This window comes from Ochotona princeps, chromosome 21, assembly GCF_030435755.1.
Source record: "Ochotona princeps isolate mOchPri1 chromosome 21, mOchPri1.hap1, whole genome shotgun sequence".
Classification (NCBI taxonomy): domain Eukaryota; kingdom Metazoa; phylum Chordata; class Mammalia; order Lagomorpha; family Ochotonidae; genus Ochotona; species Ochotona princeps.
Window position 1 is genome coordinate 21,729,662 of NC_080852.1, and position 18,032 is coordinate 21,747,693.

At 40.3% G+C, this 18,032-nt stretch overlaps 1 protein-coding gene across 11 annotated transcripts in view; it reads left to right on the top strand.

Moving 5' to 3' along the window:
- ERC2 (ELKS/RAB6-interacting/CAST family member 2) overlaps positions 1-18,032 on the top strand; it is an 899,314-nt gene that overhangs the window by 309,333 nt on the left and 571,949 nt on the right. For all 11 annotated transcript variants that reach the window (XR_009247350.1, XR_009247349.1, XR_009247351.1 and 8 more), the window contains one exon: positions 11,758-11,913. Coding sequence is in view for 8 of the 11 variants with exons in the window: in XM_058678726.1 (XP_058534709.1) it covers positions 11,758-11,913 (156 nt within the window). In the remaining 3 variants the exon portion in view is untranslated. The remainder of the gene's footprint in view (positions 1-11,757; positions 11,914-18,032) is intronic.

Here is an 18,032-nt window from a genome sequence, read left to right on the forward strand (position 1 = left end):
CGAAAAACCCAAATATATAGTAGTAACTCTACCATTTGCATTATACCCAGTTAAAGTACAAAGGTGCAAAATACTCACTAAATATACATTAAGTAGAAGCAAAGCAAATACCCATCATAAAGAAGACAGACAAATAGTGGAATATTCATATAATAAGTTGTTCTATGGTAATGAAAACGACAAAGTCATTGCTATTTATAACAGCATGGTTGAATGTCACTTCCAAAATAACCTTGGAACAAGACGGTCTAATAGGTGTCTGATCCTGTTTATTTGTATCTCCAAAACAGGTAGAAATAGCTACCTGACATAACTATCCAGACAGTGGTTAATTACAGGAGGAAGGAGTGTAGCAGTGAGAAGAGCAGGAAGGGAGTATCTGGAATGCAGGTCATAGCTTTATTTTGTGATCTTGTTAGCAAGTGCCTAAGAGTGTGCACTTTATCATGAATCATCCTGCTGATGAAAACCTATGATTTGGGTTTCATTATGTTGTACTTTCATTAAAATGTTTGCTTAAAGATAAAGGCAGGTCAACTCAAAAGAATAAAATCACCCAGTTAAAAATTCAGAAGGAGCTATTATTGTGGTGTAATGTGATAAACTGCCACCTGTTTGGTCAGCATTCCATATTGGAGTGCTGATTCAAGTCTTGGCTTTTCTGCTTCTGATACAGCTCTTGCTAATATGCCTGGGAAGGTAGCAGAAGATGACTCAAGTATTTGAGTTCTGCTCCTCATTTGAGAGATCACAGTGGGGTTCCTGGTTTCTGATGTTAGTCTCTCTCAGTTTTGGGTGTTGTAACCATTTGGAAAGTGAACTGGCACATGAAATCAGACTCTCTCTCTCTCTCTCTCTCTCTCTGCCTTTCAAACAAATAAACTTTTTTTTTTTATCATAATGGGCAAAGGATTTGAGTACACAATTTTCCAAAGAAGATATATAAATGGCTGGTGAGGGCATAAAAAGACTCCCAATGTTATTTGTCATTGAGAAAACACAAATCAACACCACAAATTAGAAGCAGTTTCTACCCAGTTAGTGTAACAAAAGTAAAAAAAAAAAAAAAAAAAAAGACATCCAATAACAGATGTGGAAAAGTATTGGAAAACTTGAACTTCATCTTTTTTGGCAGGAATATATAAAGATGTAGTTCAAGTTTTAAAACTGGCTGGTAGTTCTGCAAAATGTGAACCATACACCATGTGACTTAATAGTTCCACTCCTAGGTACATACTCAACAGAACTGAAAACATGTGTTCACACCAAAACATACACAGAACTCCTATAACCTTTATAATAGCCAAAATCAAGGAAACAACATATGATATATCCATACACTGGAATATTATTCAGCAATAAGAAGTAATTTGAGTCCTGACATATGTGACATAAGGGTGAATCTTGAACATGTACTTAGTGGATGAGGCCAGGCACAAAAGGTCCATTACTGTATGATTTTATTTATATGAAATGTCCAAGATCAGCAATTAGAGACAGAAGAATTTAGTGACTGCCAGGCACAATAGAAGGAGAAGCAAGAGGAGTACCTGCTAAAAGGTACAGAACTTTGAGGTGATGTACTTATTCTAGGGAGTGGGTGTTTAGCCCAGTGACTGAGATGCTCATATCCCACATTGGAGAGCTTCAGCTCATTGCTGGCTCTTCTCCTAACTCAGGCTTCCCTGGGAGGCAGCAGCAATACTTGATACTGATTGGATTCCTGCCATCCATGCGGAGGTCTGTATTGAGTTTTTGGATCCTGATCCTTACTACAATTCCATGTTCTGGAATTAAGCAGTGTGATGCTCTTATAGATAACTAAATTGTATACTTTAAGAGATTGAATTTTATGATCTGTATATTATAATCAATAAATACATTGTTAAAAACTGAAGAGGGGCTGGCATTTTGGCTTAGCGAGTTAAGCTGCTGCTTGAGAATCTAGCATTTCATATTGGAGCACAAGTTCGTGTCCCAGCTGCTCTGCTTCTGACCCAGCTCCCTGCTAACACTCCTGTGAAAGCAGCAGAAGATGGCTCAAGTGTTTGGGCCCCTGCTACCATCTGGGGGACCCAGACGGAGTTCTGTGTTCCTAGATTCAGCATGGTCCATCCCTGTCTGTGTTAGCCACTTGAGGGTTGAACCAGCAGATGGTACATCTCTCTCTGTCTCTCTGTCTCTGCCACCAAAAAATGCTAAACAAAACAAAACGTTAAAATGGAGGTGATTAATAGCTTTGGTTGCTATAAATAAAAGTGAGCTATTAAATCACTAAAAAGCATATTTCTTAGGTTTATACGAGAGGCTTAAAGCTCTAAATATAAAAAGGTTATATTTATCAATGTGGAATTAATTTTTGGAGGGAAAGAGTACCTAAAATTTCATATGTATTCAAAGTAGGAAGATCATGAAGACTTTTTGTCCCGTTTTCATTGTTCCTACATTTTCATATCTTTAGTAATTGATTTTCCCTATATGAGAACAATAAAATTATTATGTAGGAAAAACAAGAGTAAGTTTATTAAAACAAAATCCATCACCAAAAAGCTTAAGGTTGCATTTGGTGTAATCATCGCTTTCTCCTGCTGGAATGAGAAGTTTCCCAAGGGGAGTGGATTTGAGTCTCTGTGGAGGATGAGAACCTGGCTGTGCTGTTTAGTGCTGTCCTGTGGCACCCTCTCACACCTGTAAAACGGGGTCCTTGACACTTGCACGTCTCAAGTTAAGGTGGGGATTGAAATGAATTAAGGTGATGGAAAAAAAAAGTCCTGAGACACCACAGATCTTTAAGGATGCCCTGGCTTCTCCATCGTTTCCCCTTTTCGTCTGGATGTTGACTTTCACCTATCAAAACGAGGTAACACCTGTGACCAAGAACTTCCCTCTCCCCAAAGAAAAGGTGCTAGATAAGCTTACCTAAAACAAAATCTAAACTGGATAAGTACAAAGCTTGTAAACGGCTTATGAAAGTAGAAACCAGTAGAGAAGAGATTCCTAGCGGACATAATAAATGACCTAGGGAATTAGCTTTCTGGCTAGCCAGCCTTTGGCAAGGTGCATGAGCCTGTTGGCTCTCACTGTTCTCTGGCAAATGAAGGGATTGGGCTAAATATCCTGATTTAAGAATTATCCCAAGTCTGCCAGATTGGTGACTGGCAATTTGGACCCTCAAAGGGCCCTCCTGGGGACTCAGAATTGACATGACATTCTTGCAAAGTTTAAATCTTAGCTTTGTTTGCTCCGTCCTTGTCCGCCCAGCCCAGGCCAGCAGTCATGGCCCTCTCCCTTGCTGGTGCTGAGTTCCCAGCCTATTGTTTATTTAGGGCTTGTAATTTCCTTACTGGCGTGCGCCCCTGCCAGCAGGGTTGAGAAGTCAACCACAGGCCTCAAGTGAACTTCCCCTTTCAAGTTTCAGTAATGACAGTGTACCGACCATCACATGCCTCATCCCTGAGGCATGGTCCAGTTTCCACATCCATCAGGCCGCGCTGGGTGACTTGGGGTGGCCTGAATTCCATTGCCGCCTGTTGCTTTTTCCATGAGACAAACTGGTTGAGCACAGATGGATTTGTGGTATGTGTTGGAGATCCTTAGGAGGGGGCCTCAAAACCTACCAGGAGGTGGATTAAAAGAAATGAATAGAGAAAGTTTAGGTTTTTAAAAGGATGGTAAAGACAGATTCTTCACACAGTCTTTTTCTGCACGGCACTGGAAGCAGTGGGGGCTCCCAGAAACCCATCTTTTGGAGCTCCCTGAAATACATTTGGTGTGTTGCAAAGCAGTGTGCTGCTGAATTCCTGATGTTTTTCAGAGGTAGACAGCTAGCATTCATACCCTCTTTGTAGCCAGATGCCGGTAGAAGATGACATCCAATTCATCCTTAAGGCAGCACTGCACACACCACACACACACACACACACACACACACACACACACACACACACACAGAGCGAGAGAAACAGAGAAAGCATGTGAAAGCGAGCAGACTCATCTGGAAGCATTTTCTGAAACTTTTCTCTCCCTAAACTCTTCAGCTAATTTCTTTTGACCTTGCTCCGTGGTCTTTAGAGGAAAAACACTGTGCAGAAGCAAAAATCAGAATAGCTCAGCTCCTAGGTGGCGCCCTTTTCTGGAGCCAGTCTTTGCTGAGGTTGACCTGCAGATGGCAAGGCCACAATCTCTAGGTTCCTCTCTCCTAGTCCAGGGAGGCTTGTCTGTCAAAGAAACCATTACAAAAACTAAACAGGTTATTCACCATCTGTGGGTCTTCTGACCTGTTCAGGGGGAAGTTGGTCCTCAATTCATATGATAATGAGTGAGATTAAATGAGATTTTGGTAGTACAGTGCTTGTATAAGTGAACATGACACAATAGCTGATGTTACTGATTGCAATTGAAAGAGTTACAGAGAGGAGAGAGCACTTGATCTTCCATCTTCTGGTTCACTCCGCAGATGTCCTCAATAGCTGTTGCTGGGCCAGCCCAAAGCCAGGAGACAGGAGCTTCATCTAAATTTCCCAAGTGGGAAAAAGGGCCCAAACATTTGAGCCATCTTCCACTGCTTTCCTAGGAACATTAATAGGGAGCTGGGTTGGACGTGGAGCAGCTGGGACTTGAGCCCAAGCCCATATGGAATGCTGGTGTTTTAAGGTACATCTTTACTTGCTATGCCACAATGTACACCACCTATTGATTGTATTTTAATTTCCTAATAAACAGTGATTCTATCCTGTATCATTCCTTTTTATATATTCCATATATGAGAATTTATACATTAGTCATTCTTTTAAATGAGACATCAGTGGGGAAGAAAACAGATATAAAATAGAATCTTTGTCTTTCCCCTACTCCTAAGCTAAGGAGTCTACAAGTAAGTAAAGATTTTTCTGTCTATTTCCACCTGAAAGTGAATGTTCTTTTAGAGATGCTAGGGTAGCTCATCTTCATGTAGACATTTGGGAGCTTTTGCTTTAGTCTCTTTCCCAGGCACATTGAACTGAGCGGAGTTAGCCAGTGTTTCCTCCCAGGCTTTAGGGATATAGAAAAGCCCTCAGCATTTATTGAAGCAGCTTTCCATGTAGGGTTGATCCTCAGTGGTGAGGCACAAGCTTTGCTACATTTGGTGTTAAAATCTTCAGAAAGCTCCAGCTATGCCAGACCTTGCTGCCCTCCATCCATCCATCTCTTGGAACTCTCCACATCCAGGAAGTTAACTCCTTCTTTGAGGGGCAGGGATTTCACAGACCTGGCTCCAGTGTTCTGGGTAGTGCCTATACTGATGGCTTCTTGTCCTGTTCCACATCGGTTTTTGAGTGACTTGGCATCACCCTTAACTCTGTGGGATTTAGAACACAGGGGTTCACAGTTGCCAGTCGTGACAGTCATCCCAGTCATCATACCTGTCCCCGCTGGTTCTTTCCTTAGTAGCAATCTCTTCAGACCTTTTCTTTCACTTCCCTTCCTGCTTGACTCTGTTCCTGCTCTTGTTTTCTGCTACTTTCCTGTGACTCCTGCCAATTCTTCTTCCTTCCTTTGGGCGACACTGTCATTGTTTTCCCTATCCCAATTCCAGACCATGTCTGAGAAATTCCCTCATCACTGGGCTGGTGAATTTGTCATCTGTGGCTTCTGTTTTTATAATTCACTTCCCAAAGGCTGAGTTATTGCCTGTTTTCTTGTTTACCAGTATATAGATGACTGCCATTCAGATTCACATAGGAACTTCTAGCTTGATTCTAAAGACGAGTTAGCCTTCTCCCTCTTTTATTTCTAACTCCACCTCTGGTGATCCTACACATTGCCGGCTTCCCTATAGGTTTCACAATATTTTGTCTAACTGGATTGTGGTGTTATGTTTCACACCACCACATATGTATTATTTTCTCCCATTATGAGTGACAGAAACCTTGCTCTTGTATTTTCTGGTATTCTGGGTTCTAATGAATGGTTTCATAGAAGGCCATAGCCACCCTCAGTTTTTTTTTTTTTTTTAACTTCCAGAACAGATAGAAGAGCTTTGCTGGAGACCAGAGCTCACCTCTGGACCAGTCATTTTGTCAATATGATGTATGGTGCTTGCATCTGGGCATGGCTACATGGTTGGAAAACCCTACTAAAACCATAGGGACTTGGGAAGGTGCAGTTCCTCAAAAGAAAAGAAGCTGAGCATACAAAATAATTGATCCATGTTACGGCTAGAAGCCAAACAAGTAATATTCATTGAACACCTGTTGTATGTCAGCTGTTATGTTTGGTGTTTCATATGTTGCGCTCATTATTTTTCCAGTCTATCTTAGCTCATAGGGTAGACAAGCTTAGATACACGTTCAACAACACTCAATAGGATGGATGAAAAAGAAAGCTGCTGCCTTCTACACGTGTGCTGAACAGAACAGAGAAATTGTTGGGGACTCACTACATTGTTGTTGGCCTATGTGATGGTTCCATGATAGGTGTTTTGCATATATATCACTTCATTTGTATTTATGGATGCTTTCAGCCTGGCAGTATTTCAGAGAAGCTGAAATACACTTGCATACCTAAATACACTTGCATCCTAGTTTGTTTCATCCTACGAGTAAGACTTCACCTTACCAAGTCATCTGTCTGGATTGTTTTACCTTTAGCTGTTTTTTGTTGTTCAAATTGAGTCTGTTAACCACTCAGTGGGTAACAGATTGGTACATGGAGACCAAAGCTTTATAAGTCAGCTCTTGTCCAACATGAGCCACTAGAGTCACATCTTCTGCCAGGGATCGTTGATAATGTGCACAGAAACAGTAAGGATGCAACTCCAGAGTGTGGGCTGCCTGAGGAAAGAGTCAGAAGTAGGTAAATGAGAAACAAAGATGTAACTGCTTTCAGTTTGGCTTAGAGTCTGTGCTTCTACAGTTACTGCCTAAAGCTAAATCCCATCTGAAAAAAAAAAACTAGGCAGGTCCAGAGACAGTAACATCACTGAAGGACAGCATTGCCCCCATCTTCTAGTCAAGGCATTGCCTTTTGATAGCTTGCAGGTGAGGTGTGGTGCTTGCAAAGCACGTGTCACGGCCCCGCCCCCAGCCCAGTAAAGCATTGTCATTGTTAACATAAGTCAGCAATCATAAGGTCCATTCCTGTTTGTTCCCCAGACCCATGATGTACACAAGAACACAATAACCTCCATTTTTATTCCATGCTGTTTAATTCTGAAAGTCTACTCCCAAAGTCACTGATCCTATATCCTGAGAATGCTGCAAGAATGAAATGAGTGCAGTATGTAAAAATCCCAGAAAAATGGCTGACACATAGCAGGTGTTTCATAAAGAAGAATTTTGATATTTATTTTCCTTTCTAGTTTGTCTTTGGTCTAAGAGTGCTTCTTCCTGGAATGCTTCACTTGGACTCTGAGGACAGCAGTTACCCTCCACAGTACATCCTTTCAGAGGCAGGGCATGACTCAGTTTAAGTCAAAGTGCTGTTTGCAGATATAGCTAGATGATTTTTTTTCAAAGTTAAGCCTTTAAGAGACTCTGTGGTCTCCAATAATAATAGCTTAGAGCTTTGTTCTAAATAAAGTGGAACATAATTATGCAGGGATCTTACTGAATATTAGATCATGTCTTCTTCAAACCAAATTGGCTCTAAGTGTGTTGATCTGTGTCACATAGACCCATATATGATCATGGACAGTTCCTGCTCTGTAAAAACTGCTTATATTTCCTTTCTTGGCCTGATATTAAAATGAAACCAGTAATTCTTACTGTATTTGAAAGGAAAGCACATTGTGACACTCAGCAATAACATAATTGGTATTTTTTGTGACTAAATGATACTGCTTTTTTTTTTTTTTAATGTTCCTCCCACTCACCACTTTAGCATTCACAGTTCCTGGAGAGGAACTGAAATCTGTTTTTTGCAGTTTAAGGGGAACACAATGTTTGACAAACACAAAGAATAACAGTGGCATCCTTCCTGACATGGAGACTCCAGAAAGTTTACTCCCAGGATTGCTGTGTGCCAAGTCTGAGAGCTCCCGGAAGTAGCTTCACGTCTTTCTAAATGTACTTAACCTGTAAAGCTGCCTTGGTCCCACTGTACTGGTCAGTCAGAAGACTTGTGACACCTGTCTCTTGCGGACATCTGCAGTCATTTAGAACTTTCGCTTCACCTCAGGACTTGTGAAGATGCCAGTACAGATTCAGGAATGCCTATTGGAGCCTGAATTCTGCATGTGTGAGAAATCTCTCCAGGAGGCTGAGGTTGTGGTACTACAGGTTAAACTATCACTGAAGTGGTCCCGGGTTACTTAACTTCCAATCCAGCTCCATGCTAATGTGTCTAATAAAGCAGCAAACAGTAGCTGAAGTGCTTGGATGCCTGCCACCCACATGGAAGAACCAAGCAGGAAACCAGATACCTGGCTTGACCCTGACCCAGCTGTTGCAGCTATGTAGGCAATGAACCAACAGACAGAAAATCTCTTTCTTTACCTTCTTTTCACTCTGCGACTCTCCCTGTCAAATAAATAAAATCCATATTTAAAAAACAAAAAAGCTCCCTAGCATCTTTTATGGGTATACGTTTGAACTCCTGCTGCTCCACTTCCAACCCAGCTTCCTGCTAATGTGCCTGGGAAGACAATGGAGGATGGCCGAAGTGCCCTCTGGATCCATGTGAGACACCCAGAAGAAGCTCCTGGTTGTTGGTTTTGGCCTGCAGTGGAGTTAACCATTTGGGGGAGTGAACCAGTTGATGGAAGCTGTTTCCCTCTGTGTAACTGTCTTCCAATGAAATAAATAATAGTGGATGAGCACATTGGGTTAGTAACTACTAAGGATTCGGTTCTAGTGTTGTATTTATTACTTGCCCACCCAAACTTCCTCTGGATGGTAAATGTAAAATAAATAGTTCTAGGTATGAATCTTTAAGTAGCAGTTGTGATCCACAATTTATGTATAAAATTTTTACAAATACCACTTTGCAAAGGTCTGGAAAGAAGTGATTTGAAAGAAATAATCAGTTCAGGTACCTGTCTCCCTCCCCCAAATGCATAAAAAGTGAAATGAGCATATTTTAGCTGTTTTCTTCCATATTTTTGCAGCCCATAGCCAAATTATAGTATGGCAGTAATATCGTTGGATGGTTTTCCTGTCTTAAGACTATTTGAAAACTGTCCGCTAACTTGTGAGGTGGTACGTTCTGGGGACTCACCTGTGGACTCTCATTGTTGCTGTAGTCAGAGCAGTTCTATGTAAGCTATTTTTGAGTGATGGAAGCCACTGAGGTGATCTTTAAGCTCCCATATCTTTTTATTTGAAAGGCAAAATTACAGAGAGGAGAGACATAGGAAGAGGCTTTCCTCCTGCTGGTTCATTCCTCAAATGGTCACAGTGACCAGAGCTGGGCCAACCCCCAAGTCAGGAACTTCTTTTGGTTTTCACACATGGGTGCAGGGGCCCAAGGAATTGAGCAACCTGCTGGTGGCTTCCCTGGCCATATGCAGGGACTGGATTGGAAGAGAAGCAGCTGGGACACAAACTGGTGCCTATGTGGCATGTCAATGCCGCAGACAGAGGCTTAACCTCTAGGACAAAGGCACTGGCCCCCACACTTACTTAAATTGAGGTAATCATGTCATATTTTCCTTTGAAGAGTTCAAATCGCTGAACTCTTCAGTTTAGTAATGTATTTTGAATTTGAATTCAGTTCAGTAATGTAATTTGAAGAGTTCTTACTCTTCAGTATAGTAATGTATCCCTGAAGTTTACACTATCCTAGGTTTTTTTTTTGTTTCATTCTAGAGGTAATAATATTGGGATGAGTATAACTAAATAAAATATTTTGCTGCAGAGACTTACCATAGCTAGGTATCCATCTGTGTATAGAGAATCCCCAGTAAGCTTTTAAAGCTTTTTTACCCTTCACAGAACAATTGGATCTTATGGGTCCAAACACAGTTTCTCAGTATAGTGTCTCAATAAACTACTTCATATTGTCTTTTACCTTCTAATCACTGAATGCCAAAATTACCGACTGCTAGAGTTTATTGGTGAAACAGAATCAAGGTGTCAATTTGAAACAAGCACTGTGTAATTGACTTCAAAATACCATTTATAAATAATCTGTAAAGGTGTTCAGTCGTAAAAAAAATGTTTTCATGAATGGGGATCAAAAATTTACTCTGTTGTGGAAAATTGTACTTTTCATGCCAATCTCAGAGAGCCACATTCAGTCCCCAACAGCGCCCTTACTCAAATGGGCAGTGTGCAAGGTTTTTCTGCATTGATGTAAAGTAGAACACTAATGTGTGTCGAAACATTCATAGTGGTTATCTCTGGGGAAGTAGGAATAGAGGAGATGCTATTTGATATGATTTTAAACTATATTACTGTTATAACCAAAAGCCACAGTAGGTATTATCTTTAAAGGGAAAATAAGTGCTACAGGTTGGAGCATTTCATTATAATTTGAAATTTTCAGAAGCTTTTTATTTTACTTTCTTGGAGAATTAAAAAATGTGTCTGTAGCAGCTCAGGCACTTGTGTGTTTTTTTGTATATAATGAGAAGGTGCAGTTATTCCTTGTCCTCCTTCTAACCTGCTGACAATGTTAAGGTGATGTTCTCAGAATATTGCCACATGGGCTGTACCACTGAGTATATAATAAAGTAAAATAAAACAAAGAGGCACTCAGAACATGGATTTGTTGTAAACAGAGCAGCCCATTCACTCATTGTCGTTTCCTTTTGAAATGCTTAATCTCTTAGGATCCTAAAACCATGGAGAAAAATGAACCAGTTAAAAAAGTCGTGGCTTATTTTTCATTAATGTTCAAAATATTATCTCTTAGAATCTTTACGGGTAAATGGTGACAGTGAGAAAGAACTTAAAAATCAAACTTTTCATTTGCTTCGTTCTAAAGACTGATTTGAATTCAGTACCAAGGTTGGGGGACTATTTTTTAATTTTGTTTGCTTCTTTGTTTTCCTAAAATAACTCTTTTTTCTCTACTTCCTACTGCATTTTGTTTTGATTATGTGCAATCTTATGTCTTGACCTGGTGTTTTTTTACCCCCTCAATTCATCCCACATCTGAGTGCAATATTTCTAGTTTTTTGGCCTGGTAAATCTGTAGGTTAGAAATATCCTGCCACGTAGTCATGTTTTTTGTCACGTAGGGACCTGACTGCTTGCCAAATAAATCATGACATTGTGATATATTATTTCCAGTTGTTATAAATTTTCAGTATTTAGGGTATCAGCCATGGTAAGGGCAGGCTCAGTTATTTAATTTCACTTATGTCTATATTTTAGATGAGATTGTGTTTCCCCATTAGTAAGTATGAATTTCCCTTTCTGAGTCAAATAACAACCATGCCTTATAAACCAGCCAAAGGATATGCACATGAAAAATTGTTTTTTGTGTTTACAAGTAGACTTAAAATATACATTGTTAGACCTTATTTTAAATTATAAATATATTTAGTTAGAGGATATATTGTACTACTTTTTTGATATTTTAGATGCCTTTTATCTGTATTTTTTATAATTTTGGTCTTAGGCATTAAAAACAAATCTAAGAAACTGTATTATATCCATTGCATTATCTTGTTTGGGAGTTTAAACAATAATCTCATAAATGATCCTAGGAAGTAAAAAAAAATGTTCTTAATTAGTTTATGTCTAGATCATAGTTAATGTACTACTACCAAAAATTGCTTTCTTAAGTTCTGTTTTGTTGATGTACAATTTTTTTTCTCATTTTTATCAACAGGACACAAAAATCGCTTCATTGGAGCGAAACATAAGGGATCTCGAAGATGAGATCCAGATGTTAAAAGCCAGTGGTGTGCTGAACACTGAGGACCGTGAGGAAGAGATCAAACAAATAGAAGTTTACAAAAGCCACTCCAAGTTTATGAAGACCAAGGTATGGTCCAGAGTTAGAAACTTTTATAATCTTGGTGTGACCAGAAAGTTGGGGTTTACATACATGTTTTTCTCCCCAAATAACCCACATAATCTGCTTTATGTAATATCATGAGATATAAAGAAGAATGTGCAGAACTTTTTAGTGCCAACACGTAGATTCTGAAAGGAAAGCTGAGCAAATCTCTGGTGGGATTCCTCCTTGCTGGAAGCTCAGGCTTTTCTGCTGAGCTCCTCTGTCTTTCCTCTGTCTTGGGCATTATCGACTGTCCTCTCTTCCAAACTTCCAAGACTGTCATCCATTTGTTGTTTTATAAAGTTACTACCATTGTTGCATCTCGTTTCCATCCCTAGTACAAGATTGTCTCCATAGGTGTTGCCGTTCCTTACAGGCCAATAGGACTCAAGTCGATCGATGCCACTAAGACTTTCTGATTTTGGTGGAGTGTTACTAATTTCAGGCCTCAATGCTGTTATCACTGCAGGTATTCAATCATTCTAAGCCTCAGCGTCACCAAATAGGAATGAGAAAAGTACCTGCCTCAAAGGGTTGCCCTGACAGTTCTAAGAGATCATACCTTTAAAGTACTCTGTCCCTTATTTAGTCTCAAGAAAACATACAAGAGCTTTTCAACATCATTGTTGGTTGTTTATTATCCAGTGTTGCTATGGAATGTTTATAAATCGCACTTGGGTAACCTGTTCCATTAATTATTAATTTGTATTGCTGTAGACAGTTTTAAAGAATTGGATTCACATTTTCCAAAAATCAAACTTTTGCTAAATACCTGAATATTGTACTTACATATACATTATTTAATTTATAAGTAGTCACAAATAGGCCTTCCAAGAACTTGATATGCTTTCGTCTATTCCATTGAAACTATTTTGCTTCTGAATATACAAGCACACAAATTAAAACTTTTTTCTTTTTTTTTCCTACTGCTTGCTCTTAAATGTCACTGCTCTCATACTAGGTTTCAATCTTCTTTGTTACCTTATAAAATGCAACAGAGTTAGTATAATGCGGACTTCTGCGAGAAGGCAGTGGGAGAGGGGGGAACGAATGTTTAAGTGATATCTGTTGTGAAATATGTGTGTAGTCCTTGCAGTTTGCAAATTGTAGAGAGGAAATGTTGATATCCAGCGTTTACTGCACCACGTGTGTATGTCTGTGCGCACACTCATGTGTATTTCTTCAAAGGGAAAAAGTAAGTTGTGCTTATGCTTGCTGACTTTCCATGTATAAAGTAAAAGACATTGTCATTCTAACTGAAAACATGGATGAAGGAATGGAGGGAAGAAGAGGAAGATGTCCAGTGGACTTGTACATAACCACTGCTTCTTAGGGAGTGCCACAAAAATGCAGACTCGGTTTCATTACTCAGCCCTCCCTTCTGCTCGCTGCAGAGATTTCAGTACAAGGTGACCCCGAGACAGTGCCCAAATCTCTCTGAGAGCAAAGGCCATAGGCACAGATACAAGCAAACTCACAGATACAAGCAAACTGATGGGAAATTACTGTTTTGGCTTAAACTTATCCTCCCCATCCCAGTACTCAACAATGAGAGATTGTTCAAGCTACTCCTACAGCTGAAAATGCCATGAAATTTATAAACTCTGCCCTGTATCATGGACTCTGTCCAGGTGAATAAAACATTTATATGATCTTCAGCAAGCAAGTCATGGCCTCTCTTAGCCCACATAGATCTGAGAGACCATCCATCCTTGGTTGAGATTTCGTTTTTTGTGATTAGTTACTTCTAAGAATTCCAGAAGGGACGGATAAGAAGAATGAAGAAAGTCATGGAGTGAGGTGGAGAGAGTTCAGGCCGCAGACTAAGCAGTCTCTGGCACGTCTTTAGCCTTGCCGTTCCTACCTGCATGATCCCCAGGGGAGTCATTGAATTCTCCTCTAATGTAAGACGAGGACAGTGTTTCCCACCTTAGAGCACTCTCTACATCCATGATTCTCATGGACTAAATGAGGATCAAATGAAATAATGTAACCAACATGCCTAGTTCAAACACATCGCATGTAATGTAAACCTTATTCTTAAAAAAAAATATATTGGGAAGGTTAAGAAAAAGATCAAGTTCCCATCCACAGATTCATTGTCCAAATGCCTACAATAGCCAGGACTGGGCTGGGCCAGGGATGGGAAATCAATCCAGGTTTGCTACTTGAGTGTCAGGGGAACTCAGCTAACTGAGGCATCACGCTGACTTCCATGGTGTGCCTTAGCAGCAAGCTGGAGCAAGGAGTTGGAACTGGCCTTTGAAACCAGATACTCTGACATGGGAACGGGATATAGTTTTTTTCACTGCTAGACTGAATGTCTGACCTATAAATATTATTCTTGAAAAAGTATAAACAAATACAATAATAATAGTAATAATATGCTATATTTAACCTATTAAGGAAAATGGATTTCCTGAAAATCCATTTTAAGGAAAAATAGTTCTAATGTCACCCAGATCTCTCTTTAAAGACTGATGTTCATTAGCTAAAAAAATTAATCAATTTATTCCATGCTTCCATTGAAGAATCATCTTTCAATGTGTTAATTCACTGTATTTGTTGTTTATAGCCAATTTTTTTTTCCAAATTTTCCTTATTTGAGAGGTTAGCGTGGTTCACTATGTAAGCTTAAGAATGTTGCATTTCTTGTTAAAGGTGTTGAGCATGTGGCTTGGAGGTAAAGGAGGTATTCTCTATAGTCCTGTGCAAGGGCACATACTCTTATTTGGATCCCAGAGATGATCAGATCTGGGACCAGGTGGAGGCAGGAGAGGCACTTGAAAGCTCTGTAATAAAGTTAAGTAGCAGAAAAAGTCTAGATGGCCTTTGTACATAGGACATAATAGAAAAGCCAGGACTCCCCAGCCTGGAAAAGAGAAAAACAAGTTGTAGATATGTAAATCTTGGCATCTTAGAGTCTCAGCCTGTGGGCAAGCAGGGACCTCCTACAAAATAACCCAAATTAGAAATCCTGGCATCTCAGAAGTCCTTTAACACAGGAACATGATCCCAAGAACTGAGACTCTGGGAAGCCCCCCGATCAGCAGAGTACTTGCTGTGCACAACTCCAGGTCCTGCTCTGACTCTGAAGGCCTAGAGGACTAGGACTGTAAGAGCTGAAACAGAGATTACATGGAAAGTGAGTTCCCTTCAGGAGCATGAGTAAACCTTGGAGAATGGAATGTGCCATATAAATAGCTGTTTTCCTGGTGGGGGAAGAATGATGGCATCTCCTTTCTGTCCAGGGCTTTGTTCTTAACCTAACACATTTTTCATCTACTGATCCCAGTATTTCCACATCAACCGCTCGCTCTGTTTTCAGGGACTGCCAAAGACGCCTTGCTGCTGTCTTAGATCTCCGTCTTTATTCTGAATTTGTAACACATTTTCCTGTGGACCTCTGAAGGATTACAACCCTCATAACCAAAACTGCATGACAATAAGCATATCAGTTTCTAGACTTGAGGGCCGTGTCTCTAGTGAAAAAAAAAAAACAAAGCTGTTTGCCTTGGCAGAGTGGGTTTTCAAGGGTGTTGGTTGTGTCACAGGCGTCAGTGGGGAAGGATTTTCAGACAGAATGAAGTGTGCCTGATGTCCACATGGACTTCATAGAAAGCCTGTGATGTCATTCCGCTGGGCTTTTCTTTTGGCCATCCCAGAGACAGATCTTCCCAGCCTCAGTTCTCATGTACGTTCGATTGCATCACTCTCCATTTTTATTGAGTTCACTGCTTTCAAAGAAGCAAGAGGTATATTTTTTATGGAACAATAATTTTTTTCTACCCTGTAACTGTATTCCCCTTAGAAAAGCATTTTTCTGTTATTGACTGCATGCATATGTATTCAAAATTAATCTGATGGCAGTGATAATACGAATGCTATTTAAAGCCACTATTTACTGTTTATAGGCTGAAATTGTTGTGTGATTATCAGTCTGTTTTTATTGAATAAAGCCTGTGGCAGTAGAACCTGCCATGCCTTTCTTTCCTACTAAACCATTCTGTTGATCAAGTTGATTCCACTTAAACTTCTCAGGACGCCAACCTCCACGCTAGTTCTCTACTCTGGTATTTGTGGGAGTTAGCATAAAACTGTTTTTTTCACCCCTTTTGTTCACCAAAGGCATCATCTTTGCTTAGGCATATGGAGTTGAAAGGTTTTTGAGCTTTAAGTTTCTATGAATCAGTTTCATATGTGGAGTCAACTATGCACTGTGCTGTTGGCTACACTTGACTGCTGTGTGGAAGTTAACAACTCCCAAAAAGAGAGCTGATCATAATGGGTTTAGTTTCTTTTAACCTTTTAGGTAATTCTAACACTGATCCCCCCTCCTTTTGATTTTAGTTATATTCTGTTCTTGTCTGTAAGAGAGGGAGTTAACGGATGCACTGGACGTCTTTTGTTTGCATTCTGACTGAAAGTGTCCGTAGACCCATGACTCCTCCAAAGGTGGAAAACAATGTGCCTCCTGACCTGCACCCTCAGTGGTGCCCTCTCACTGCTCCACACACAGGGCACATTGCGGAACAAGCACAGTGACTTCCAGTGAAACCTAAAACACACTCAGAATCCTAATTCCTGCTTCGCCATGACCAGTCCTTCAATTGTGCAAGAGGAAGCATACTTGTTGCCTGATACAGCCTGGCTCCCTTTGCAAATGGGATTTTCTTCCATATTAACCTTCACAGTACCTGGTGACCTGTGCTGACTGAGGCCTCACTTCTCATTAAGCAGACCGCCACTCTATCCATGCTCAGCTGCCACGAGCAGCGACTCAGAAGTGGTTTATGAACCCCCTACCCCTCGCCTTTTTTTGTGGCTATAAACAAGAAAAAAAAAGAGAGAAAGACATGCTGGCTGAATGGTATTTTAGTAACACAGGCTATATCAGGTACTTGGGAGCGGTGGAGTTAAAAAGAATCTCAAGGGTCAAAACTAAGTCACAGCAGGGTTCTTGCGTGATAAATCAAACACACATTATTTATTTTCATTGACAGGTGAAATTGAGCTTTATTCTTCACAGTCTCAAAGACATTGGAAAGGAGAGATAGGAGGCTGCCTCTACTCAAAATGAGGAATCTTGTAAGGATCTCCTTCACTGGCCCCACCACATAAAGACACGGACCCCTACAGCATCCACACGTAGCATAAGAGGGCTCTTGTAGATTGTATGTGATGTGAAGTATGTTTCAGTAAAGCTGTTTAGAAAGGAGCCAACTAACGGGAAAGGGTTCCTTTATTCTTGTAGAAATGAATTTGAGTGGCAGCTTCACATCTCTATAATGTCCAGTGGCCAGAACACTATTTCAGATGTTACGCATTGGACCTAGAATTTAAAGCACCAGTTTGGGTACTCGTGTCCCTCATTAAAATATGTGGGTTCAGTTCCTGGCTCTGGCTGTGCCTTTGTTCCTGATTCCAGTTTCTTCTCAGTGTAGACCTTGGGAGGCAGCCGTGTTGGCTCAAGTACCTGTCTTCCTTCCACCCAACCCAGTTAGTTCTAGACCTGGATTGAATCCAAGCTCAGGTTCTGAGCCTCTGGCTGTGCAGGTGTTAGGGAAAGTGAAACAGTAGATGACAACACTCTGTCTCTTTCAAAAAGTTTTGTGGAAATGGAGTTAAAGATAAGTGTATTAAAAGATGCATTTCAGGCAAAGAGAGTCTTAATGGGATAACTGAGATGCAAGAATACATAAGGAGCAAGGAGCAGAAGTTGTGAGAATTGTATGGGCAGACGCAGCCAAATGTGGGTATTAAACAGTAACATTGAGTTAAAAGCAAAACAGGAAAGATGGGCTCGGCAGCGTGGCCTAGTGGCTAAGGTCCTCGCCTTGATCCCATATGGCCGCTGGTTCTAATCCTGGCAGATCCACTTCCTCTCTATCTCTCCTCCTCTCAGTACATCTGACTTTGCATAAAATAAAATAAATCTTTAAAAAAAAAAAGCAAAACAGGAAAGAACAAAAATGCATGACAACAGTAACTTTGGTCTCTCTTCTGTAGAATCTGGACTTAACAAGTCTCAAGAAATTTCTTAGTCCAAAAGGATCTAAACATACATATTATTGGGAAATGATATAAATGTATTAGACCATAAA